The 20,424-nt window shown below is 54.4% G+C and overlaps 11 protein-coding genes across 11 annotated transcripts; 6 read left to right on the top strand and 5 right to left on the bottom strand.

Moving 5' to 3' along the window:
* Window positions 1-5: 5 nt before the first annotated feature.
* V1518DRAFT_395490 (Isy1-like splicing factor) lies at window positions 6-1,274 on the bottom strand. The gene is made up of 2 exons (XM_066901808.1): window positions 518-1,274; window positions 6-468 (listed from the first exon to the last, which is right to left on the bottom strand). Exons 1-2 carry the CDS (start codon window positions 827-829, stop codon window positions 64-66), a joined length of 717 nt encoding a protein of 238 aa, XP_066758904.1. The 5' UTR covers window positions 830-1,274; the 3' UTR covers window positions 6-63.
* Window positions 998-2,604, top strand: V1518DRAFT_419154 (WD40-repeat-containing domain protein). The gene is made up of 5 exons (XM_066904699.1): window positions 998-1,517; window positions 1,573-1,612; window positions 1,663-1,758; window positions 1,815-2,051; window positions 2,104-2,604. Exons 1-5 carry the CDS (start codon window positions 1,391-1,393, stop codon window positions 2,558-2,560), a joined length of 957 nt encoding a protein of 318 aa, XP_066758903.1. The 5' UTR covers window positions 998-1,390; the 3' UTR covers window positions 2,561-2,604.
* V1518DRAFT_419150 (coiled-coil domain-containing protein-domain-containing protein) lies at window positions 2,130-3,314 on the bottom strand. Its single transcript, XM_066904698.1, has one exon. It carries the CDS (start codon window positions 3,244-3,246, stop codon window positions 2,605-2,607), a length of 642 nt encoding a protein of 213 aa, XP_066758902.1. The 5' UTR covers window positions 3,247-3,314; the 3' UTR covers window positions 2,130-2,604.
* A 74-nt stretch (window positions 3,315-3,388) lies between these two features.
* On the top strand, window positions 3,389-5,209 carry V1518DRAFT_428283 (S-adenosyl-L-methionine-dependent methyltransferase; the record flags this gene model as incomplete). Its single annotated transcript, XM_066906083.1, has 1 exon — window positions 3,389-5,209. One exon carries the CDS (start codon window positions 3,389-3,391, stop codon window positions 5,207-5,209), a length of 1,821 nt encoding a protein of 606 aa, XP_066758901.1.
* Window positions 5,210-5,405: 196 nt separating this feature from the next.
* Window positions 5,406-7,308, top strand: V1518DRAFT_385433 (uncharacterized protein; the record flags this gene model as incomplete). The annotated part of the gene is made up of 2 exons (XM_066901693.1): window positions 5,406-6,719; window positions 6,801-7,308. The coding sequence occupies 2 exons, from the start codon at window positions 5,406-5,408 to the stop codon at window positions 6,966-6,968; spliced, it is 1,482 nt and encodes a 493-aa protein (XP_066758900.1). The 3' UTR covers window positions 6,969-7,308.
* Window positions 7,309-7,969: 661 nt separating this feature from the next.
* Window positions 7,970-9,469, bottom strand: V1518DRAFT_419145 (uncharacterized protein). The gene is made up of 2 exons (XM_066904697.1): window positions 9,246-9,469; window positions 7,970-9,195 (listed from the first exon to the last, which is right to left on the bottom strand). The coding sequence occupies exons 1-2, from the start codon at window positions 9,429-9,431 to the stop codon at window positions 8,113-8,115; spliced, it is 1,269 nt and encodes a 422-aa protein (XP_066758899.1). The 5' UTR covers window positions 9,432-9,469; the 3' UTR covers window positions 7,970-8,112.
* Window positions 9,470-9,502: 33 nt separating this feature from the next.
* On the top strand, window positions 9,503-10,199 carry V1518DRAFT_419144 (uncharacterized protein). The gene has a single exon (XM_066904696.1). The coding sequence runs from the start codon at window positions 9,574-9,576 to the stop codon at window positions 10,132-10,134; it is 561 nt and encodes a 186-aa protein (XP_066758898.1). The 5' UTR covers window positions 9,503-9,573; the 3' UTR covers window positions 10,135-10,199.
* A 2,171-nt stretch (window positions 10,200-12,370) lies between these two features.
* On the bottom strand, window positions 12,371-13,049 carry V1518DRAFT_428278 (uncharacterized protein; the record flags this gene model as incomplete). The annotated part of the gene is made up of 3 exons (XM_066906082.1): window positions 12,371-12,415; window positions 12,468-12,665; window positions 12,717-13,049. The coding sequence occupies 3 exons, from the start codon at window positions 13,047-13,049 to the stop codon at window positions 12,371-12,373; spliced, it is 576 nt and encodes a 191-aa protein (XP_066758897.1).
* A 210-nt stretch (window positions 13,050-13,259) lies between these two features.
* V1518DRAFT_452409 (WD40-repeat-containing domain protein) lies at window positions 13,260-15,651 on the top strand (the record flags this gene model as incomplete). Its single annotated transcript, XM_066906521.1, has 2 exons — window positions 13,260-13,746; window positions 13,805-15,651. 2 exons carry the CDS (start codon window positions 13,260-13,262, stop codon window positions 15,616-15,618), a joined length of 2,301 nt encoding a protein of 766 aa, XP_066758896.1. The 3' UTR covers window positions 15,619-15,651.
* A 5-nt stretch (window positions 15,652-15,656) lies between these two features.
* Window positions 15,657-17,396, bottom strand: V1518DRAFT_419136 (general substrate transporter). Its single transcript, XM_066904695.1, has one exon. It carries the CDS (start codon window positions 17,348-17,350, stop codon window positions 15,686-15,688), a length of 1,665 nt encoding a protein of 554 aa, XP_066758895.1. The 5' UTR covers window positions 17,351-17,396; the 3' UTR covers window positions 15,657-15,685.
* A 1,559-nt stretch (window positions 17,397-18,955) lies between these two features.
* V1518DRAFT_419132 (uncharacterized protein) lies at window positions 18,956-20,386 on the top strand. The gene has a single exon (XM_066904694.1). It carries the CDS (start codon window positions 19,037-19,039, stop codon window positions 19,928-19,930), a length of 894 nt encoding a protein of 297 aa, XP_066758894.1. The 5' UTR covers window positions 18,956-19,036; the 3' UTR covers window positions 19,931-20,386.
* The last annotated feature ends 38 nt before the right edge of the window (window positions 20,387-20,424 follow it).

The following is a 20,424-nucleotide window of genomic DNA, read 5'->3' as shown; positions in this document are numbered from 1 at the left end:
GGTTTTTGGTATAGTCAGCATTTATAGTTCTCAGACATCATACATTTATATCGCACACAAATACTACCGGTGTTCCAGTGTCTGCCTACTCCGTTCAGCAATCCAGTCTTGAACCTCCTTAACCGTCGGTATTTTATCCGGCCGATCAATAGTAGTCCATCCCTCAGGCAGTTCCTCCTCGTTCTGCAGCGTGTTACCAACACTGATCTCCTCGGCGTTGGCTTCGTATGATAACAGCGCAGGATTGTCCTCGTCATGATAAGCGTAGTAATCTGCGTTCATATCTCGCGTGTAGTGTGCGGCGGCCGCGGTATGCGCGGCTTCTTGTGCAGTGGCGGCAGCGGACGCTTGCGTTTGGTCGAGGAGCTCCTTGACGCCGGGAAGCTCTCGCGCACGACCGAAGTATTTGTAACCGCGCGTGGTGGGGATTTCACGACCTTCGTCGTCAAACATTTTAGATGCAAAGCGCTAGGCTCATTAGCATTCTGTTGCATAGCAATCAGCGCGTACTGCTTACCGTATAGTTCGGTCCTCCAAGATTTTTGATCTGCATCTCCCAGACATACTTCTCCCGCATGAGCTTGTTGATCTCGTCGTTCAGATCCCGAATCTCGTAGTTCGATAGTACAGGGTCCTGGATCTTTGTGACTTTGCGCCCGATGTCACGCACGACCTGCCCGCGCCACTTCTCGCACACAGTGATGGACTCAACAGAGGAAATGACTTTTGGCCGCCGCTGCCGGGCCATATCGATGATACCCATCTCTGCAGCCTCTTGCTCACGGAAGCGATAGAGCATAGACTGTGCTTTCTCTGAGTTGCGCGCCATAGTGGGGGTGGAAATGAGAGCGCGGAGTCGTTATTGCAGATGTACAGCTCAACTGGCTAGGAAGTCGTGATGCGGATTAAAGTTCAGACGAGCGTTTCTCAAGCAGCTGGAAATTTGGCGGTTTCGCGTGTCGAGGCTTCTCCTCGAGATCTTGTGCAGGGTGAGTGGAGACGGTGCTCGGGGAGGAGCTCGTGTGGGTGGTAATGAGGTTGTATGTTACACCGTGCAGGAAGGTCGGGGTTGTGTCAGAAGGAAGCGCCTGGACCGCATCGCAGAAGTGTACTGGCGCGTGTCGCGACGCCAGGAACCAGCGTCGAGTCCAACGGACAAGGCCACAACGTAGTGCACGCGAGCAATAGACCACGTTGGTTCGACCACTCGTAGGAAATATCTCAACGCGACGACGATTCTAGCTGCAGCAGCCGCAACACCGCACAGTGCGAAGAGGCAAGCAGTAAACAGTCAGTTCGAGAACTCTGACTCTCCGTTTCCTCCTGCTTCTGTCTCGCGTTCTCGATCCCTCTCCGCCACCACCACGTCCCTAGGGCACCACACACAATCATGGACGAGCTGATAGGTTCTCGCTATGTGCCCCTTACATGCACTGGCCACTCGCGGCCGGTCACGCATCTCAGCTTCTCGACGCTCTTTGAGGACGGTAGCTATCTGATGATATCCGCGTGCAAAGGTTTGATGTGATCTGTGGCAGCCGCTTGCGTTCATAGCTGACGTAGTTTGTGCAGATGGCACACCGATGCTGAGAGATGGCGTCACGGGTGACTGGTGAGTTTGTTAAGGGTTTGAATGGATGTGCTGGGGATAACGTGTGACAGGATCGGGACGTACACCGGACACAAAGGCGCGGTCTGGTCCGCCCGCTTCAGCTCAGACGCGTCGCTGTCGGTCACCGGTGGTGCGGACTTCACAGCGTATGCGCATATACTGTGAGAATGCACAGCGATGTATGGGGCTAACTATGGCATAGTAAGGTATGGGACACGATGTCTGGGAAGGAGCTCATGTCGTTCCCTCATCACCACATCGTGCGCACCGCAGCATTTATGCCAGCGCGCACTGGAGCGCAGCTACTTGTAACAGCTGGAAACGAGAAGAAGATACGCATATGGGATCTCAACGCGTCAGCAACTGTTACACACACTCCGTTGTTAGAATGGACCGGCGCAGAGGGCACGATCAAGAGCGCTCTATGGGTTAATCAGACGTGAGTTTTACGCCTGTGTATGAGAAGAGAACAGTATATTGATGAAATGAAGGACGGTGGTGACGGCAGGCGACGACAAGACCGTGCGGTGGTGGGACCTGCGGTCACGACCGACAACGACGGCGTCGGGCGAGCTCGTCTTGGACGGGCCTATCACACAGATGGAAGAACACGACGACGGCATAATTGCAGTCTGCGCGGGATCGTGCATGTACATGTTATCGGCCAAGTCGCACCAGCTGCTGAATAAGGTTGCGCTGTCATACAACTCGTCCGCGGTGTCGATACACCCGACGCGTAGAAGGTTCGCCACGGGGTCGACTCAGGACACATGGGTTCGGTTCCATGATTATGAGAGCGGCAAGATTCTTGAGACCCTCAAGGGACATCACGGACCTGTGCACTCAATCTCGTATTCCCCCGACGGACAGCTCTGCGCATCAGGTGGCGAGGACGGTACGATTAGGCTGTGGAAAACGGCGGTCGGGCCGTATGGTCTGTGGAAGTAGACAGGGGAGGACAGGAGCTTCATAGCTGCATATATATGACCAACCTAGAAATCCTGGACACCGGTCTCGCCGTGCAGCTCGACAATGTCGATAGACGGTTCCTCGGCGTCGAAGTAGTCGTCCTGCATGTCGCGCGAGAGCTGCTCCAGGTCGTCCCAGTCGGCGTTGAAGTCAACGGCGTCGTAGTCAGCGTCGGTGTCGCGGCCTTCGAGGAAGCGTAGGCGCGTGAGCTGCTGCCATAGCAGCTCGCCCTCTTCGCGCGAGGAGGGCGGCGAGTCGAGAGTGAGAATAGTCTGGTCGTCGTAGGAATATGCGTCCCTCGTCTCCTCATCGTCTTCGCGCTCGCTAGCCTGGGTCTCGACACGCCGCAGTCGCGCCTCCGCCCGCGACAGGTCCTCGAAAATGCGCGCTGCCCAGCCCTCACGTACTGCGCTCTCCTGACGCTCTGCGGGCGTCAAGAAGCGGCGTACGAGCGCGTCGTATGCTAGGGGAAGCGCCTCGGCAAGCGCATGCTGGGTGTAGTACGCGGGCGATTGCACTGAGAGGTAGCGCAGGCGACGGTTCGCAATCACAGGGTGGTGCCGGGCGTGCGCAGGGAGTGTACGTGGCGGCAGGGTGTTCAACGGAGGAGATAGTACCGGTGAAAGAATTCCGGGGCGGCGCTCGAGCGTCTCCTCGGCCACCATTGGGGTGCACGCTGAGGGCGGCGAGCTGCGGAGGTACGTCGTGATAATGCTTGTGGTGACGTCGCGACGCGACGGAGTCTGGACCGCACGCTGCCCTGTACGCATCCTCGCCGCCGCAATTTCACCAAACCACCACAACACAATGATTCTTGCCACTGCGGTCGTGCTCTCGCAGGTGCACACCCTCGCCTTCGTGCTGCATTTCACCGCCGCAGCTCTCGCGCCTGCCTACGGCATCGCGTACATCACCGCCTACCGTCCCTTCATCATCAACGGAGCCATCATCCTCTGTGTCGTTGCCGCGCTCTCACACCCGCGGCGTCACCGTAGAGCGCGCAGATTCGCGCGCCACTTCACAGCGACTGTTTACGCCAGCATTGTGCCTGCAGTCGTCGTCCGCACGCTAGCAGGATCACATACGCTCGCAAAGACACTGGGCCCGTGGTTCGGCGCGCTCGTGGTTGATTTGGTCGCGACGCTGCCCGTGATTGCTGCGATTGCGGGGATTGTCGCGCGTGAGTTTGCAGGGCCGGTAGGCACGGCGCCGCCGTCGTGGGCGAAGCGGATCATCGTCGCAGTCGCAGCAACGCGGCTATGCGCGCTGTTCCAATCGCGGGTCGTCGCCGACGTCGCCCTGCCAATTCTGAACGTGCTCACGCGTCAGAAACGAGAGGTTGCGCGAGTCGCCATGCCAGCTGCCCTGGAACAGGTCGTCATCGGCGTGCTGTACGCGGCCACCGTTGCGGCCGTTATGTCGCGGTATCGGCGGTCGCTTTTCATGTTTCTCGTGGTCTCGACGGCTGCTCAGGGAGCAATGGTGCGCAATTTACGGGATGAGGAAGGGTACACTTTAGTTGCATCGACAATGTCCAAAACGGGCTATGTCGCGGTTGTCGACGTGACGGGCGCAGCTGGCAGAGACCTGCGCGTGCTACGCAATGACCACACGATCATTGGCGGCGAGTACACAACACCAGCATCTGGTGTGGCAGAGAAGATTGCGCAGAGCGACGAAAATTGGGTGCGTGAGCCGTTGGCGGCCGGGTTCATCATGCAGGAGGCGATTCGTCTTGTGGTCCCAGAGCCCGCGGGCTCGCTACGCAACGTGAGCGGCGACAGCGATGTGCGCCAGCACGCGCTTGTGTTAGGTCTCGGAACGGGCAGCGCGGCACGCGCGATGGCGCGTCACGGCATCGCAACAGACGTGGTAGAGATAGATGCAGCTGTATTGAGGTACGCGGAGGAGTACTTCGACTTTCCGCGGAAGGCGTCGTCAGCAAGAGAGTCAGCATCGTCACTTCTGCGCGTACGCGTTCTCGACGCGCGCGAATTCACGCGCGTGGCAGCTGCATTCGTGCGCTCGTCAGCAGGCGCGACAGACAACGAACTGGAGCTGTATGACTACGTGATGCATGACCTGTTCGCTGGCGGCATGGTGGCGCCGGCACTGATCACGAAGGAGATGTGGCAGGATGTGCGAGCGCTACTTGCGCCGGACGGCATTGTCGTGCTCAATATCGGCGGGGACATGTACAGCCCGCTTGCGCGCGCAGCCGTGCGCACGCTGGCTGATGTGTTCCGCGATGGGCACTGCCGCATGTACCGCGACACCGACAAAATGACCGGCGCACGCGTGAACCACGCGGTTGTGTTCTGCCGAGGCGTGCTGACAATGGTAACGAACTTTGGCACGGAACCTCCACGCCAGAGGCGACAGCGGATCGAGTTCCGCCGGCCGCGCGGGGATGACTACATGGGCACGCTGGCAAGACGGCAGAGCTTCCCCCTGAAGCACGAGGTTGCACTGAGCACATACCTGTACAGCGGGGCGGACGCGGCGGGGCCGGTGGTGGAGGAGGACAATGAGCGGCGGTTTGCTGGGCTGGGAGCGCAGGGCGCGGCAGGGGAGTGGGCGTTCGAGGGAGGGGTGCTGGGGTGGAGCGCGTGGAGCGCGTGGCGGTGAATAGACACGAGCCCCCCAGGAGCATCAGCTGTGACGTCAGCTCCACGAGGCCCTTGGTGCGTCAACACGCGACGGCGGAGCCGGGGTCGTCCGGCACCGTTCATGACATCGTCATCAGCTGCCGTCCAATCCGGCTTCTGGCGTGTCGTCGCGCTTATCGCCACTCCCGCCGTCTCCCCCCAAAGCGCAGCCCAGTATGTCCATCCGCGGCATGAAGAAGGCGTTCGTGCGCGCGCCGCACGTGCTCATAGGCAACAAGTCCCCCGAGGACCTCTCAATCCTCGAGTGGACACGCGCGATTAACGAGGCCGAGGACGGGTTGCACGAAATTATCGTCAGTGGCAAGAAGTTCCGCGACGCCTGGATCGCGATCCTCGACACTCAGGTTGGCCTTGTCGCTGGGTTCGAAGAGCTATACAAGCCTATTGCGCAACTCAGCGAGAACGGCAAGGCACCGCGCGAGACGCCGGCGAGCACCATGGCGGCCGTCGACAAGTACCACGACGTCCTTGTCGAGATCAAGAAGGCCGTGCAGCCAATTATGGAGGGCATGGATCGCCAGATCATCGGCCGGTGCGAAACCATGAAGGGATTCATCGAGACGATCAAGAAGGCAATGAAGAAGCGCGAGCGCAAGAAAATCGACTACGACCGACACCTGAACACAGTCGAGAAGCTGACACGTAAGGGCGAGCTCTCCGACAAGGACACGCTCGCCATGATGAAGGGCACGCGCGAGTTTGACAAAGCCAAAGAGGAGTTTACCGCGCATGACGACTACATCAAAGACTTGTTGCCGAAGGTCATCGACCAGCTCTCTGAGTTCATCGCGCCGCTGGCCGCAATGCTGTTTACGATTCAGATGAACGTGATTACGATCTACCACGACTTTATCTACCCCTACGCGCAGGCGCAGGGCCTGATGACGCAAATGGCCATGGTCACTAGCGAGTGGGCCGCAGACTTTATCCCTGTGCAGCACAAAGTCGAGGACAGCCTGAAGATTGTCCGTGAGGGCAAGGCGGTCAAGAAGCCCATGGCACTGCCAATCGAGAAGCCAATGGACGAGAAGATCAAGAAGGCTTTTTCGATCAACAAGAAGGCACGGCCATCCGGCACTGCGAAGGACGGATCCTACCGCACGTTTTCGGGCATCAACCGCGCAGCGACGATGAGCAGCGTGGCGGGCTCGGACGCTGGCTCTGACGTGGGCAGCGAGATCTCCTCGCCGACACTTGGGTCGTCCCCTGACGGGTTCAAGTCATCGTTCATGAGCCGGACAATGTCGATGTCGTCGACCACGTCTTCTTCGCGCATGTCGGAGCCGCTGCCGCGGTATCACCCTACCGGAGAGAACTTCTCTTCGGGCCTGTCGAGCATGCCGGAGGAGGCCGCGGCCGTTGCGGCCGTTGCTACCGCGAACGGCAGTTCAAGCCTTGTCACGCCCGTCACTTCTACCGCGGCTGTTACAGCAGAAGCTGCCTCTGCCGAGGAGAAGTCGCCTATACAAGTCCAGACTGCCGAGTCCGCCGCTGCCGTCGTCACGAATGGCGACGTCAAGTCGCACGTCCTAGAGGACGCGGACGGGGAGTACGAGTTGATGACGGCGCAGTACACGTTCGTAGGTACACAGGACACAGACCTGAGCTTTAGCGTAGGCGATCAGGTGAAGGTGTACAAGAAGAATGAGGACGACTGGTGGGAGGGCGAGACGATGGACGGCAAGAAGGGCGAGTTCCCGGGCAACTACGTGAAGTAGCTGCCTACGTAGAATATCGATGAGATCTATCTGCTTTATATTCGGTCATTGTAGTAAAATGCGATTGTTCATGTAGTCCTGGTGTTTCGGCCAAGGCTTGCTTAGCGAGATGGCCTATACTCCCTAGGCCGTGAAATTTGAACTGGCAGCCCATACCCTGGCAGCCATACCTTGAATTGGTACTGTTTGCGCCACGTGACGGCCCGATGTGTCCTCCGACGGAACGCCGCACATGCAGTGCGGCGTGCGGCGCGGCTGAGTCGCCCGGAAAAATTACTCACCGACGTCGCATTTTAAATTCTCCGTCCTCTTCTCTCCTCGACTTCGTCTTCTTTCCGGCTCACCACTCAATACTCCACCACCAAAGAGCAGCACAATGCCCCCCTCATACTCCGGATCCCACTCCGCCTCTTCGTCTGCGGCCACCTCCACCACCTCCAGCCCCGCCTTCGCACCCACCGCTACGCCCACCCTCGGCCTCTCCGTCTCAGATCTGCGCGCGCTCACCAGCGACGCCACTCGCGACGACGACGACGACGATGACGACGTTGCCGTAATCCGGTATCATTCCCCTGCTTCCGTCGTGCCAAAGTTCTCCACTAGCGCCGCTCCGGCCGAGACGTTGTCCGCAGCGACCACCGAGAAGAAGCCGTTTATTCTTTATGGTCCGGGCGGTAGCAAGCACGCCGAGGAGCTGCGCTCGTCCTTCCGCACATTCAGCAACAAGACCATTCTTCGTGGCCCCACCAGGAAAAATGATGACGTCGAGCGCACCTATGCCGAGTAGACGCGTTTATTCGCGCGTATACTTCTTCGAGAGCGCTCTTGCCGGCGGTGTTGTATAATATGATTTTTGACGTGAACGTGAATCCCCGAGGGATAAAAGTGCCGAAAAGTTTTGGCCATAACGATGGCTATGGCGTACTCTATTTGATTCTTGTGGACTGGGTTGCATTATGCTCGTTGGATTGAGCGGGAAAAGTTGGGCTGTGATAAGTGTTATTCGGAATGACTGACGATTGGTTTCAGAATTGAAACGGTACTAGTTAATGATTAACTATATTGTACATATTTCAAAGATGCAAGAAGGAAGTAGACCCAAAACTCCGCGCCCCATGCAGATGCTCACATTGCGTTAACTGTATCACACCGCGAGCCCACTCATTTTGTCTGTGACTTCCTCGTCAAGCCCCATGGTCACGTTGTCCTTGCGCATCTTGCGCACGACGTCCTTGACCATCTTGATATGCTTCTTGCTCTTCTCGTGCGCAAAGAGCTGCTTCTCCGACTTGAAGCTCTTGTTACACACCACGCATTCGTAGAGAATGACGTCGTCCGAGTCGTACTCATTCTCCTCGCCGTTGTCGACGTACTCGCTCTGCGGAGGTGCATATGCCCCACAATCAGCGTCATCTTTAGTCTCAACAATCTCGGCTTCATCAACGACATCCCGGGCCTCCTCCGGTGCAGCAACAGGAGTCGGCCCGGCCTGCTTCTTGCGGCCCTTGTGATCGCCATATTCCTCCTCCCAGAACTGTTCATCCTTCTCCATCGGTACAGCCCACTCCTGATCCGCATATGCCCGGGTCCGTTCACGATGTCGCTCCTTCGCTAGCCGCGCCTGTGCCTGCACCTTCTCCTGCGCCTGCTTCTTGCGTTGCTCCGCCTCCTGCGACGACGCCTTGGCGCGCGGATCTCGTTTCAACAGGAACGACACAAACGCGCGCACAGTGTCGTTGTATTCCTTGCGCGCCGCGTCGCGGAGTTTTTTGTTCTCTTTCTCCATCGCGCGACGTGCGCGACGGTCGGGCGCCGACGCGAGGTTGTAGGTGTCGGCATGCGCAAATGACTTCCGGGTGGAAAATGACGACCACGCCCCGTAGAAGTACCGTGTTTCTTCCGACCACAGCGCCGTGCTTTTACCGAAACTCGGAAGACTCGCGGCGTCTGTGGCGTTGGCGTAGTCGTCGTAGTCGTCGTCCTCTTCCTCGTTGGTCGAGCTGGCTTCTTCCTCGGCGAGCTGTTCAAACACTTTGCGCGCGATTGTGTAGAATCCGATATCGGAGTCGTTGTACACTGAGAACAGCGCGGGGTCAAAAAAGCGGAGTAAGTCGGCGACAGTGGTTCCAGCGGCGGCGTACGACGCCCCAGAGGTGGCAGAGGAAGCGGCGCCGCCAGGTCGCTCGTCGCGCAGAATCTGTTCTCTATGCGAGTCATACCATGCGCGCTGTATATGTTAGCACAAGTGTCCCATCTAAATATGTGTAGAATGCATACTTCGTCGGGGTCGGAGAGGATCTCGTACGCAGCTTGCACGAGCGCAAACTTCTGAGTCGCCTCGTCGATATTGTCGATGTTCTTGTCAGGGTGCAGCAACAGCGCTTGCCTGCGGTACGCGCGACGAATCTCGTCAGCCGGCGCGGTGCGCGCAACCTCAAGGAGCTCGTAGTAGCACGTCTTCATGTAGTCGCTGGGGTGGCGCGTTGGTGGTGGCGGTGGTGTGCGGCTACAAAAGTGCTCGACTGCCGCTGCAAGAAAACACGGTGATGAGCATCGTCAAATTCATCGTCATCCGCCATCTCCCTTATTGTCACACACACACGGCATGCGAATATTACTACGGCCGCTCGCAAATGCCGCCCGACGTCTATTCTCAATAGGACGTATTCCTCCTACTTCTCCCCCCCCTGCCTCTGTATCTACATCGTCAAAACGGGCTCCACGTCGACCACGCGCCTCCCCAATCCTCCCAGAGCCAGAAATACCCCCACCCCCCGGCTCTGCCCGCCACATCGATCCAGACCGTCTAGCCAAGATCCCCTACGATTGGCGAAAACAGAAGAAGCTTCCCGCGTGGCAAAAGCGCCAATACGAAGTCAAAGAGCGTCTCGGCGGGGCGACATGGGATCCGCGCAAGAAGCTCTCCCCCGAAGCGCGGCAGGCTCTGCGGGTCCTGCGGGAGCAGTATCCCGAGGTAAAGGCGTCTGAACTTGCAAAGTTCTTTGGCATCTCGCATGAAGCGGTACGGCGGATTCTGCGAAGTCATTGGCAGCCGCTGACGACAGAGGAGAATAATAGCTATCTCTTACGCTGGGAGCGACGGAAGGACCGTATTCTCGATGAGTGGGAGAGGATTGGACGTATTGGAAAACGAGAAAGTCGCTGAGGCATGTTGTACATTATGCATATAACTGGATTGTAAATAGATATGACTACGTATTTGACAGTGGAGATGGTGAGATGTCTGGCCTTAGCATGGTGGTCTGCCCATTCCGAAGACGATCTTTTTGCTCCGCGTTCTCTGCAGTGATCTGGCTTGCAATAGACCCACTAACGGCGGCTTACATGATATCGAAGTCGAGCATTGTCTGTGGAACGTGGTAGTGGAGAACAATTATCATTGTTGAAAGTGCGGTCGAGTCGCGCATAACTACAAAACCCCTTCCAGAAGTTGAGCGGCGACTCGGATCTTCATCAAATGCGAATACTCACGAGTAGTGTAGAATATGGTGCTGATATCTGTTTTGTCTAAAACTGGATAAAAGATCGAGCTACTATTCTGCATGCTGATACGATGATGCTCGTGTATTCGTTTAGGGCCCACGGCTGTCTTCGTCGTGCGCTGTGTTGATTGTGCGGTAACGGGGCGCTGGTACCTGAGTTCTGTGTTATGACTATATCCTGTGCATGTGCTGATGCTGCTTCGATCATGCGACGACTCGGCTGTCCAGGTGGTGGCGGGAGGATTATCATAAGCTGAGTCTTGCAGCTGTTGCTTAATCCGACAGATGTGCCGACTCTCATTGTCACAGCGCCGTCAATCACGTTAATATCGCGATGGATATGCTGCTAGGACGAAACAAGTTTGAAAGAGATATAATCCTGTGGCAATAAATATAAACAGTCGGAATGCTTGGAATGTGAGAACGAGATACCAGAAATAGATGCCACCAGTGTGCGACGTGCCAGAGCGCGAACTCGCCCACTGTTAGCGGCACAAAAAGCCGAATAACGACTCAAGGAAGAACTGATGCGTTGATACACGTCGCGAACGCACTGCTACATGCCACTACGTGTTGAGTCTAGCACTGCCGGATCGTGAAGGTTGTCCAACTTCAGGACGGCGTGTGTCTGCGGCCGAGTGGGGATGACGAGCTGTACCTGACGTACAGCGCAAAATGGTGCTCCATTGAGAGTTATACTTGGCCACTCGGGGTCGTTGTAACGAATTCAGTGCACAGTGCTGCGATCTGCCTTCGTTCGGATGTCCACTGATCCTGTTAGACGCGTTGATGAACAGTTCCCCTCCGTCTATATAATCCCCCGACTCTCGCGCGTCATCCGCTGCCCTCTCTTTTTTCTCCACTATTTCGCAGCTTAACAGCTCTACTAAACTACTGCTCAGCTACTCAGCGCCTTCCTGCACTGCCGCATGCCCCCACTCAGTTTCCGTGACACACTACACCACGCACATACACACATCGCCGCCCGTGCTCCATGATGACTTTGAGCTACTTCTCACTCGGTGAGCCCGTTTGCAACGCATCCCGATACCTTGGACACAGGCGAAACGGGACATGCTTGGCTGCGCTCCTCCACTCTGTTGTCTGACACTGTCCCTCGTGTCTCACTTGGATATATGCTAACGTTGTTCTCAAGGATCTGCGCTGTCTGTCCTCGCCTTGTCGCCCCTTGGCTGTCATCATGCGTTGTCTCATAGTGCTTCCTTCGATGGCAATCAGTGTTGCCATATGATTACATTATCCACCTGTCACACTGTATGTTCACACATCAATCTGTCATCTATGCTAACCCATCAGGCACTAGATCAATATATAGTCATATGGCATGGCACACAGCAGATGGCACACCGATCATTGGCATAGGCAGCAGACAATGACGGCACACTCTAGGCGCATCTGGATAGGGATGGACCACGAATACTTATATTTCGGATAGCCATTGTTATCCCCTTTTGCGATGAATGATGGTTGTTGTTATGGTTATTATGGTGACAACGATTATTATGTTCGATACTTCGATACAAATTCGCGCCCGATGGACGGGAGTTAGATGTTGAGTATGATCAAGAGTGACTGTCATTTGAAATTTCTGAAGACACGTTACTAGTGCACGTCAAGCAGACTCCGTACAAGATTGGATGCGATACAAAGGAGGTGCGTAGAAGAAGTTCGGAAGATAGAGACCTGAAACATACGGAGCGTACACGCATTGCTAATACACGTCAAGTCTGCTCGAAACTAGGCTCGTTGCAAAACGAACTATTAGGCCGGCTGGGAACGCTATAGAGCATAAAATGGCGGTTCGGGAGAACAGATTGTCAAAGAGAGACTTTCGTCATAAACGTGCGATAGTTGGATTGTGTTGGTCGCGTGGCAAATCTATTCCGATACCTCACCGGCTGCCTGAAGTTGATGTTCGAGATCCTAGATCACAATGAGCCCGTCACATCGCTGCCTGCAGAGAAGATATGCTCACCCTCAGTGCAGTGACGCACTCGTCTGCGGTACTTTGCGACAGCTTGCGGTAGTGCAAGTCGCTAAGGCTGTCGATGACGATGTTTACTTGCTGAAGCTGGTTTCGCGAAGTTGCGTCGAGTTCCGCCAGCTCCTGCTCCATAGATGCGACCGCGTTGGCCATGCGCTCCAGCATTTGCCGCAACGTGATGTTCTTGGGCTTTATGATGTCAGGATCGGAGTTTATACGCCACATGTGATCCATACATACCTTATCAGGAATAAGATCCGCGTAGAGACTTGCCTCATCGTCCTGCCGTGCATCTTCGCCGTCCTCCTTCATTCGCTGCCGCGCGAATGCGATGTCTGTACGCACAGCGCGCGCGGTGAGCGCGCACTCAACGCCGATCTTGCGCTCGATGGCGCGAACCTGCCGCCCGCGCTGCACGTATAGATCACGGTAGAGTGCGTTAAGAATGGCCACGTCGGCAGGCTCGGCGCGTTTGTCTTTGGGAAAGAGGGCTACGAACTGGCGACGCGTGACAGTGTCGGAGAGCAGAGCAGGGTCGGTCAGGAACGCGGTGAGGATCGCGTTTTCGTCCATCGTGGCGGAGCGCAATAATTCGCCAGAGCGCGACCAGGAAGCCCACGGCGAGTGTTGTTGGGGCCGGGGTGGTGGTGTTGTTGTTGTTGGCGATGGCGGGGTAGTGCTGCCGTGCGTGGGGTAGCGCCCGAAGAGTTGGGTCTGTTCCTGTCCTGCTCAGTGTCACTTCACCCTCATCCACGCACCAGATCGTACGCTCCACCGGCCCCCATGGCGGACTACTCCCTCTCCCGCTCCCTCACAGGTCACACTGGCGATGTGCGCGGCGTCGTGTTTCCCTCGCCCTCGCTGCTCGCGTCCGTCTCCCGCGACTGCACCCTGCGTGTCTGGAAGCCTCTCCCAGGCTCCGAGGACTCCTCCTACGGCATCGAGTGGACAGAATCCGTCAACTACCAGTCCCCGCGGTACCTGAATTCCGTCGCATACTTGGACGACGTTGGCCTTATTGCATCTGCGGGACTGGACACGCAGATCACGGTGTCATCACCCCACGCTGCTGGCGCACCGGCCAAATACACTCTCAAAGGCCATGAAGGCAATGTGTGTTCGCTGCACTACGCCGATGGCGTGCTCATCAGTGGGTCGTGGGACACTACTGCTCGTGTATGGGTCGATGGCAACTGTAAGTCTGTTCTGCGTGGCCACTCAGCTGCCGTCTGGGCCGTCCTCGTTCTCTCGCCAGGTACATATCTTACCGGTAAGGGACCACTGATGTTCAGGAACGGTTGTGCACGTATGATCTAACTTTACCACAGGCTCGGCCGACAAGACGATATGCTTGTGGAACAATTCGACTTGCGTCGCCACCTTCCGTGGCCACACGGACGTCGTCCGCGCACTGTGTCTGATCTCCCCAACTTCCTTCGCATCCGCATCCAACGACGGCTCAGTCCGCATCTGGAACCTGTCGACCCACATTTGTGTCTCAGAATTGTACGGCCACTCAAGCTTTGTCTACTCGCTCGCGTACGTCCCACTCACAGGCGAAATCGTGTCGACCTCGGAGGACCGCTCCATCCGTGTATGGAAGGAAGGTCAATGCATGCAGGCCATTGCGTGTCCGTGTACGTCTGTCTGGACTGTCGCGGTATGTGCGGCTACGGGGGATATTGCAGCCGGTGGCAGCGACGGCGTTGTACGCCTATTCACGCGCGACAAGGCACGCACAGCTACGGAGGACGAGATTCTCAAGTTCCACGAGCAAGTCGCATCTTATGCTATCTCTACAACGGATACCGGTAGCGTTAACAAAGAGAAGTTACCAGGCGAGGAAGCTCTCGATATTCCCGGTACCAAGAACGGACAGGTCATGATGGTGAAAAGCCCCGTTGGTGCTGTAGTCGCATACCAGTGGAGTGACGGCAAGTGGAACAAAATCGGCGAAGTCGTGTCGGCTGTTGGTCAGACGCAAAAGCAGTTGTACGACGGCCGGGAGTACGATTATGTGTTTGAGGTCGACATCAAAGATGGCGTGCCACCACTCAAGCTGCCGTATAATGCGACTGAGAATCCGTACGACGCTGCGCGGCGATTTTTAGAGAAGAACGAGCTGCCACTATCGTATTTGGACGAGACTGCAAAGTTTATTGAGCAAAACACTGCTGGTGTGCAGATTGGAACACAGGCGCCAGCGTCGGATCCATACGGGTCAAGATATGTACCGCCACCAGAGGCCCCGGCGGCATCGTCAAGTCGGCCAAGTGCGTCAGCAGGACCACCGCCAAAGTCAACCCTTTTTCCCCAAAAAACGTACATATATGTCAAAAAGGCGAACGTGCCTATGCTCATGAAGAAGACTACAGAGCTAAACGCGGCGAAGACGGGTTCGGCAGCGTTGACTCCGGATGAGTTAGCAACCACCGCGACGCTACTAAAGACCGCGGACACCAACGGACTGACTTCTGACGCAGCCGTGACGCTTGCGATGATTGGGCTGAAAATTGCGGAGAACTGGACAGCTGCCGAGAAGCTCTCTGGACTAGATATTCTCCGCGTAGCTGTTGGTTCAGTTGATGACGCTGCTGTGATGTCGCGTCTCGCCAACGCGATCGTGGCCGACAGAGATGACGGTATATTCTCCGTGCCAAACAATGGCATGATGGCTACCCGGGTGTTTGCAAACATGTTTGAAAGCACAGCTGGTCGCATCCTCGTGTGCAGCGATATGGCCTTACGTGAAGCGATTCTAGACAGAGTCCGCGATGTTGCCACAAAGCCGGCAACGAAACTCACCGCAATCGCGCTGAGCACGCTATTACTGAACTTCTGCGTGGTCGCCGCACAAGGCGACGGTGCTGATGCAGGCGCTGGCAGCGGCGTCGCGTTCTCGGTTATCGGTATCATGACAGAGTACCTCTCGCTTGTGCAAGAGTCAGAAAGCGCGTACCGGTTGCTTGTCGGACTTGGTACACTACTGGCAGGTCTCCAGGGGGCACAAGAGTCCGGATTTGTGAAGGAAGCGGCATTGAGTCTTGATGGGCCAAATATTGTCAGTACAAGCAAGCTGCGGTTCGGCAGTGAAGCAAGGCTACAGACCGCTGCTGATGACGTTTTAGCGTGGTTAAGATAGGCGTGGTTGAGTTGTGAAGATAAGCAGAGCAATTAGTTATCTTAAACTTGCATTGATTACAAATTAATTACAGTTCGTCGTTGTCAAAGTCTTTGAATAGTTGACCGCTATGCGGTACAGTAAGATCATCGACATCAATATCATCGAATATTTGTGCGATCTCCTCGAGGCCTTTTCCACCAGTCTCGGGGAACCACTGATATGCGACAACTGTCCATGTCGCAAGCACGCCGCAGTATAACGCGTAATACCGCCACCTGAGCGCTGCGAGCGCGATCGGGTTGATAAAATTGTTCAACATAATTGTCAGGTTCTGCACGAGTTGCGTAAGCATAGTGGTTTTCGAGCGCAGTGAATACGGTACGACCTCTACCATATATGTCGGCGCAAGGGGAGCAACGATGTGGTAAAATGCTTGGAAGAGGTACATCACTGCAATGTTCAAGGTGAGTAAGAATCCGCTGTGCGTGAATTTTACAGGGAAGCGTTCGGCGAGCGCGGTGAGAAACGTCCAGAACTCCATCGTTAGTAGCATCGTGATGAACCCAAACAGGAAACCGGGGCGCCGGCCAACGCGTTCGACTGTGAGTCCCGAGATCACGGACGTACCAATGGAAACAATTGTCGCGCCGAGGTTTATCATAAGCTGTGTGTTTGGGCTCGTAACACCCATACTGGCCAGAACGAGCGGGAGGTAGTAGGACAGAATCGACATGCCGGAGAATTGCAGCATCACGCTGAGCACGACGACGATAAAGAATCTGTGACGCATGCCGCCTGTCTCAAAAAACTGACGCCAGCGTGACAGGTTTGCTGTCTGTTCCGCTGCCAACGCAGCACAAATCTCGGCCATTTCAAACTGCACGAGGTCTTCTGCTGCGGCAGCAGTGCCTGTCGTCGCGTCGTCAATGAGGTCCGCGTCGTACACGCTGCCGTGATATCGTCGCAGTATTGCGTATGCTTCGTCATATCGATCCTTGGACACGAGCCAGCGCGGGCTCTCAGGCGCATAAAGTACGAGCAAGCATTGCACGAGCGGAAACAGGCCCTGCATAAGACTCGGAATGCGCCAGCTCCAATTCGAGGAGGAAAGCGCAACTGCCGTAAGCGCGGTGGTTATCGCGGCGAAAAAAGAGCCAAGCGGCCACGCGGGCTCAATCAATGAGGTCATCGTGCCCCGCTGTGATGGGTATGCGCACTCGACAATGAGCAATGGCGACGCAGTCGAGGACAGCGAAAGTCCCACGCCAATGAAAAACCGCGCGACCACGAATGTGCGATACGAGCCCGCGAGACCTTGCGCAAGCGAGCCCAGCGCAACAAACGCACACCCGCCAAAGATTGGTAATCGACGGCCATACCGCTCGCAGAGATACGGGAACACGGGCGTGAACGCGATGACCCCGAAAATCATGGCGTTGCCCATAAGCGCCAAACGCGCACCAGACGGCTCATCAAAAAAAGCGCGCCAGGCAGGCACGCTCTGCAGGCTATTCAACATGGATCCATCAAAGCCACAGGTAATCTGGGTGAGCATGGCGGAGAGCAGGAGCGCGTTCAGCTCGAACAGGCGTGGATAAGTGTACCATGGGCGCTGGAGCAAGGGGACGAAGTCTTGCAGCACGCAGCCGTGAAAGCGGGAAAGGTCGCCGGGGTGATAGACGGGTGCTGGTGCTGTGACTGGCCTGATGTCGTCGACATCGTCTAGTAGCGCAATGCGCTCCTGCGCCATCGCGCTCCTGAGGGTGGTAATGAGGATGGCGGTGGAAAGACGTAGGAAATTGCTGTCCGCGATTTTCAAGGCGTCACGACGTCGGGTAAAGTCCGGCAGAACCTTCTTCCGACAACTGCTGCTGCTCCTCCTCAAAATTGACTTCCTGGAAGTGGCCACGGACCCTATTCGCGTATTTCTGGCTAGTTATCGGGTTTGTCATTTTCACTACAGCGCCTACTACTAATGATGAAGTTGATCGTCGCGCAGGTACTCTTGTGAGCAATTAGATCAGTCCGAGCGACCGCTGCGTAAGCAACAAAGTACGAGTTGAATCTCGAGCGCAAGTACAACATCTACATGCAAGCACAGTGCACGTCAAAGTCTATGAGACTACTTGTGTAAAATTCAGTCATATTATGAATTTGCAGCTCTCTTCTCGACATGTAAATTTTGTGCTCGTGTCTTGCGGGAAGATGTTGCGCAAATTGGAAGTTGCGCCCTATGTTGAGGGAGTTCACAGTTGGTATCTACTGCTACTGCAATCAAAAGGTTGTAATATATAAGATATCTCGCATGCATTTGGCAGTTGCTTGTTGCAAATTCCACAGGTTTGTGCAATCGTCAAAACACACAAGTCCTTGCATTTGGCACGACGAAAGCATAGTCGAGAAATCGGGCAGACGATGCAGCAATGAATACACTTACGTATTCAGTGATGTCGGCGTCCCACAGTTCCAATAGAAAATTAAAAGCATATAGTGTATGTCTACATATCAAATCTCAACGGTCTCACGTCAATTCAGGATTCTTGGCTGAGCGGAGGGGATGTAAATCTAATTTAAACCTAACCCAATGGCTGACCCTGGCCTGCCAAACCCTGAAACTTGCGTACGCGCGACCAAAATGCAGAACCGGTCCGCGGCGGGTCAGCTATATATTAAACTGCGTACTGCGATTAAATGCGTCTGCAAAGTACGTAATTTGATATACGTACCTAGTACGTGTATTTTAAGATCAAAATCAACTCGAGAAATCACTTGTGTTGTTGAGGAAGACTAATTGCAACGGCTCACTATTGAGAGTAACGGCACGATATCCACGATGATACGAGATCGCTTAGGACAAGGAGAAAACTCCTTTACGGCTACGCTATTGCCAAAGAGCGTCGTCACTATACAACATATACAGTGCACGGAAAAGTTTACTTCCGTGGACAGTTACATGTGCTATAGTTCCGAGGACGTGATGAATGCCATGAAGATCGAATCTAGAGCTCAGTTCAAGTCTCTGAATATCGACATTAGCAACAATCTCTCGTACTTGCAATCAAGCGCGCAGAGCAGTATGTCTGTCTACTTGATAGTCGCAGCTAGACAAATTCTTTACACATTGGAGGCGGGTCATACTTGTCTGAACAATAAGTACAGATCAGCGGTAGATCAGTACGAGGACTCGGGAAATCGATATATTTGGTACATTGAAATGGGAGGCACATATATTGCCATATATCGCCTTGAATTTCAGAGCAGCAAGGATATCAGAAATATTACAAAAGATCTCAGTATCGGCACAGACTGCTTTGTTTCGGTTGATGTTAACTTGGGATTAAAAATCAAAAGGATGGCACAAAAATCAAACTGGAACTATAGTTTCAAACAGTATGGCCAGGGCTTCTCATCCGGCCTTCCCGACGAACAGAATGCTATGAAATTCGCTCTCAATTTAGGGAACATGACTATGAATGGACCGGCAATTATACGTTATCGTACCTCGTCGTATTCAACCGCTCAATACTGCCCTCAAGGTTTCGATCAGATTGACTGGTATCACAATTTGCTTGCCGAACGTGGACTGCAGACGCCGCCATACATGGAGCTCATGCGTACAGCTCAACAGCTTTATACTCAACTTCAAGAAGTCTCCCAGTTTTACACGTTTTACAACTTCTTGGATCCAGTTGCAGGGACTCGTTCATATCTCAGACTATTTTTACAGGATGTAGACCGCTGGCTACTGGAAGTCAGTAATAATCCAACTCGCGGCAATATTAGAATCTTCAATGTCGATCTTTCCCAGTTTGCAAGACGAACAATCAATTTCCGCCTTGAACTCGGAAATGCTTATGGCGGTAATGGCGGTACCCCATTCTCGGACATCAACGAAACCATGATCCTTGACCTTGTATATCTGGAAAAAATAGACTACAGATACGGAATTCCTTTCGACCAAATAACGACGCAGTACAGGTACTTGTACGACCGGAAGATCAGCTTTAGTAACACGCATGGCCTATTGGGTGGCAATGAAATGCCAACTGTGGAAATCGACAGAGCCGTTCAAATCAGTTCGATTGAGTTTTACAAACCTGTTTGGAAAGACAGTACACTTCTCAGCGGCATCATTCTACGCAGCAGACACAGCGTGATTGAGATGGGAACAAACTTTAACAACAGTTGTGGCTTCGATAATGCTGGTGGAAACAGGACGTTTGTAGGCTTTGCTGGACGAGCTGACAAGTGCGTGGACCAATTGCGACCGATTTATGTTGTGTTCGTAGAACCGTCTGTGTTCGCAATTGAACACATCGGTGAGATTTGATGAGATTTTGAAAGCGTAACTTTAAATTTATCTTATATTGATCTCGTTAAGTAGCAGTATGATAATGACTTTGCTCTGATATCCAACTGAGATCAGAAATTTTAAACTTCCAACGCATCGAAACCACAGAAGTTCCGCGGAGTCTCAGCGTCCTGCTTGATGCAGTCTTCCGTTAAGTCGAGATACTCGTACACTCGCATTCATAATGACAATTCGACGCAAACAAATAGTTGAGCAGCTGGTTAAGTGCACGCCGCGTAATGACAGAGAAAAATGAGGAGATCGACAACAGTCTGCTAGTACTGCGCACTTTGGCTTTTCCCACTGGCGGGCAACACTATACATATTGGCTGTAATTCTTAGCATAAAATACTGAGATTAAAGATGTAGTTATTGATATTGAGCACTGTTGGCCAATAAGTGATTTATATGTACAAAAATTGCGAATGAAGAGTGCGCCAATCGTCATCACGAAACATCAAAGTACCTATTAT

This window comes from Limtongia smithiae (assembly GCF_038497785.1).
Source record: "Limtongia smithiae strain NRRL Y-17922 unplaced genomic scaffold V1518scaffold_8, whole genome shotgun sequence".
Classification (NCBI taxonomy): Eukaryota; Fungi; Ascomycota; class Lipomycetes; order Lipomycetales; family Lipomycetaceae; genus Limtongia; species Limtongia smithiae.
This window is presented reverse-complemented; position numbering and strand designations above follow the sequence as displayed.